The 3,640-nt window shown below is 24.4% G+C and overlaps 1 protein-coding gene across 1 annotated transcript; it reads left to right on the forward strand.

The window, feature by feature from the left end:
* Window positions 1-7: 7 nt before the first annotated feature.
* On the forward strand, window positions 8-191 carry LOAG_18129 (hypothetical protein; the record flags this gene model as incomplete). The annotated part of the gene is made up of 1 exon (XM_020450797.1): window positions 8-191. A coding segment is annotated over one exon (184 nt), but the record flags the coding sequence as incomplete, so codon positions are not given.
* Window positions 192-3,640: the final 3,449 nt, after the last annotated feature.

The following is a 3,640-nucleotide window of genomic DNA, read 5'->3' on the forward strand; positions in this document are numbered from 1 at the left end:
CTGCTAGTACTGCTACTGCTGCTAGTACTGCTGGTACTGCTGCTACTGCTGCTATTACTGCTACTGCTGCTAGTATTGCTACTGCTGCTAGTACTGCTACTGCTGCTAGTACTGCTACTGCTGCTATTACTGCTACTGCTGTTGCTGCTGCCGCTGTTGCTGCAGCAATTGTTCAAATGAAAATGAAATAGGAAAAGAGAAAAGTTTTGAAAAAATTTAATTAAAACGATAATCTAATTAATTGCAGATTTGGTTGATTGTGTTGATAATTTGATATTGCGTGAAGCTAATTTGATTAAGCTGATAACAATATTAAACTTCGAAAAATTTGAGCATAAAAATGAAGAAAGCAAACAAATTGGTATATAACAGATATTTTGCTGATTATTTTATCATATGAAGCTAATTTAATTAAGCAAATAATATCAAATAGCATTAAAAATGATTTTCCTCTATTAAACAATAATTTTGTTTTGTAGAAATGTCTTTTGGAAATGGTTAATTAGGTCTTTTAATTAAGCAATCATAAAAATAATTCAACCAGTTAAGAAGTAATTAAAAAAGAAATGTAACTAATCATAAAGCTAATGCAGGCATACCAATGATTAATATTCTGCAAATACAATTTAAATGCCATCAAAAAGTATCACAATTAATTCTTCACTACCAAATACTTATTTTTTTTTTTTGTGAGAATATCTTTTAAAAATAGTTAAATTAAAGAGAATTGTTCATACTATGAAATAAAATGAAACAATCGTACTCTTTCTTTTCCTTGGTAATTCTCTTTTTTTTTTTTTCGATTAAACAATTCAATGTTTTGCTTTTCTTTTTCTTGCCAAGTTTTATTCAGCTATCATTTTTGTTGACGTCTGCCAAAAATGGTGACAGTTTTACGATACTATCATAAGTGTTGCCACATTTTTTCCGTAAAATCGGGAAAATTACTTTATTTCATTTTGTCGCAATCTTTTTATCAACTAAATGCTTTCATTGTCAACATTTTCCTCTTCTTCCTTCTTTTTTCATGCCTTATTTCCGTTTTATTTCTATTCATCCTATCCGTTTGCCGCTTCGCCTTTGCTTTCATATATATGATAAAGTGATAAGTGATAATAAAGGAAAACTTTAACGTTATAGTTTGAATTCTTAATTACTGGAGGAAAAATTACGATTATAAGTTTCAAATTTTGAAATTGAAAACTTAATCTTACCAGAGTGTAATCAGTTGTCATACTTTTATTCGGAAACTAACATATTGTATGATTACTGAGCTGATTTAGATATGAATATCAAAAAGCTGAGAAGGAAATATTTCGGTTTATTTGAATCAGAGAGTCATAATGGAAATATTTCAATTTATTAGCTATTTTAACTTTGAGATTTCAACGTGGATCAAATTTAACAGTTGAAATCATTTTTGCCACTAAATTCACCTAATATCTTTCTACAAAACAATTAAGTATTCGCATGAAGAGTTTGGAATTTGATGAAATTAAATTTGAGCAAAAATTGATGAAGAGATTTAGTTATGTCTAAAGATTTTATGACTAATTAATTTGAACTCTCATTTATAAAATTTTCTAATGATTTTTTGTTTTGAATGATGTAAAGTGCAGTTGAAGCAATTTGGGAATTCAAATCAAATTGTTGAAACTATCTATATTGTTACTCTTAGTTTCATTATACTTTCCTATTAGTTCCTCTTATTTAAGAATTTCAATAGGTAAGAAAATAAATCGAATTAATAACAATAATACAAGTGGAATTACTCTGGATTATATTTTTCTGTTAGTTCTTCATAATTAAGAGTTTTAATTAGAAAGCTTAACCATAAGTGATCTAGATGAACTGATAATAGAATGATATGACAACACAAAGTAATTCACTGAGATGTTAAGCTGTAAATTTCAAATTTTCTGAATTTTTTATAGTTAGATTTAGAGAAAATAACTCAGTCCTGCAGAATAACTATAGCTAGAAGCCATTTTATTTATGACTGATCAAATATCCAATGAAATATTGCCAATTAACAATTATCTCCTTAGTTGATGGAATGGTTCTGATAAAATAAAATGATTTCTTTTCTTAATTTTTTGTCAATCTAGGTGAAATGCAATTTCTGTTCTACACCAATATACAGGTTTTGTTGCAACAATTTGTAATACTTTCTTCTTTTCTGAAATTCAAAATTTAAAGAAGTTTTTTCTTCAAACTGACAATTCAATTTATTTCATACAGTTATCTTCTCATAATGCGAGTCGCTGTATAAGTAAGCAATGTTGTAAAACTTGTCAAGATTGACGTTCTTCTAATATCACCTTATTATCAGGTCGAACAATATGTAACAATTTCAAATTGACCAGAACTGAAAAGTATATACAAACAGTAATCTTGTTTTGAAAATCCGATCATTTAAAAATATCATTGGAAGTTAATTCTTGAAATTTCCTTGCTGTTGGATATTATAAGCAATATCAGCAGTAAATTTATCAACAAAGATGAGTCAATGACATCAAATTAGTTTTGAAAAGTTAAAATTGAATTCGGCAATGGTATTAAAAGATTTAAATTAATTTTGAGTGAAACAAATAAGTGGAAAATATTTTTCCCTGCACATCTGGACATGTAATAGCAGACGCAGGTATCGTTAAGAATTTAATTTAAACAATTCCAGTTTATATCATTTTTAAACATAATTAGAATTAATTCTAATATCTGTCATTTCGATGTGAATTAACTTTAAATACATTTTAAAAAATTAAATACGCACGAATATAAAAAAAGAGATTTGAAAAGAGCATATCTTTTAGCTTTCACGAATTCGTAGTTTGCTAAATGTAAAGGGAATCTGATCCAACCTTCATCAAATTTAAATCATTTTTCATTCGGCAACAGTCGGCACGGATGATAAACCAAAACTTAGTAATTTTAGCCCATCGCATTGGTTTCTTCGTGAAATCTTTTTTCCTGAAATAATTTTTGGACGAATAAGAAAAGAAGTGAACTGCATTAAGCATTTAATTAATTTAATATAAAGGATTTAGAGAAAATTTATTTTCTTTTACTTTCCTTTCGATACTATTACACATTTTTATTTCTGAAATAATTGTGAATATTATTCTAATTAGATAATTCTAATATATATGAATAAGTCTATTAAAAATATTTCATAAATTCCTTTTGACAACCGATATTGTGTAACAAACATTAATCATATCAGTATTAATACTTAGACCATTCAAGACTATTATTATTATTACTATTTTTATTATTATTTTTATTACTATTGTTATCATTATTATTATTATTATTATTATTATTATTATTATTATTATTATTATTATTATTATTATTATTATTATTATTATTATTATTATTATTATTATTATTATTATTATTATTATTATTATTATTATTATTATTATTATTATTATTATTATTATTATTATTATTATTATTATTATTATTATTATTATTATTATTATTATTATTATTATTATTATTATTATTATTATTATTATTATTATTATTATTATTATTATTATTATTATTATTATTATTATTATTATTATTATTATTATTATTATTATTATTATTATTATTATTATTATTATTATTATTATTATTATTATTATTA

Source organism: Loa loa, assembly GCF_000183805.2.
Source record: "Loa loa unplaced genomic scaffold supercont3.202, whole genome shotgun sequence".
Taxonomy (NCBI): Eukaryota; Metazoa; Nematoda; class Chromadorea; order Rhabditida; family Onchocercidae; genus Loa; species Loa loa.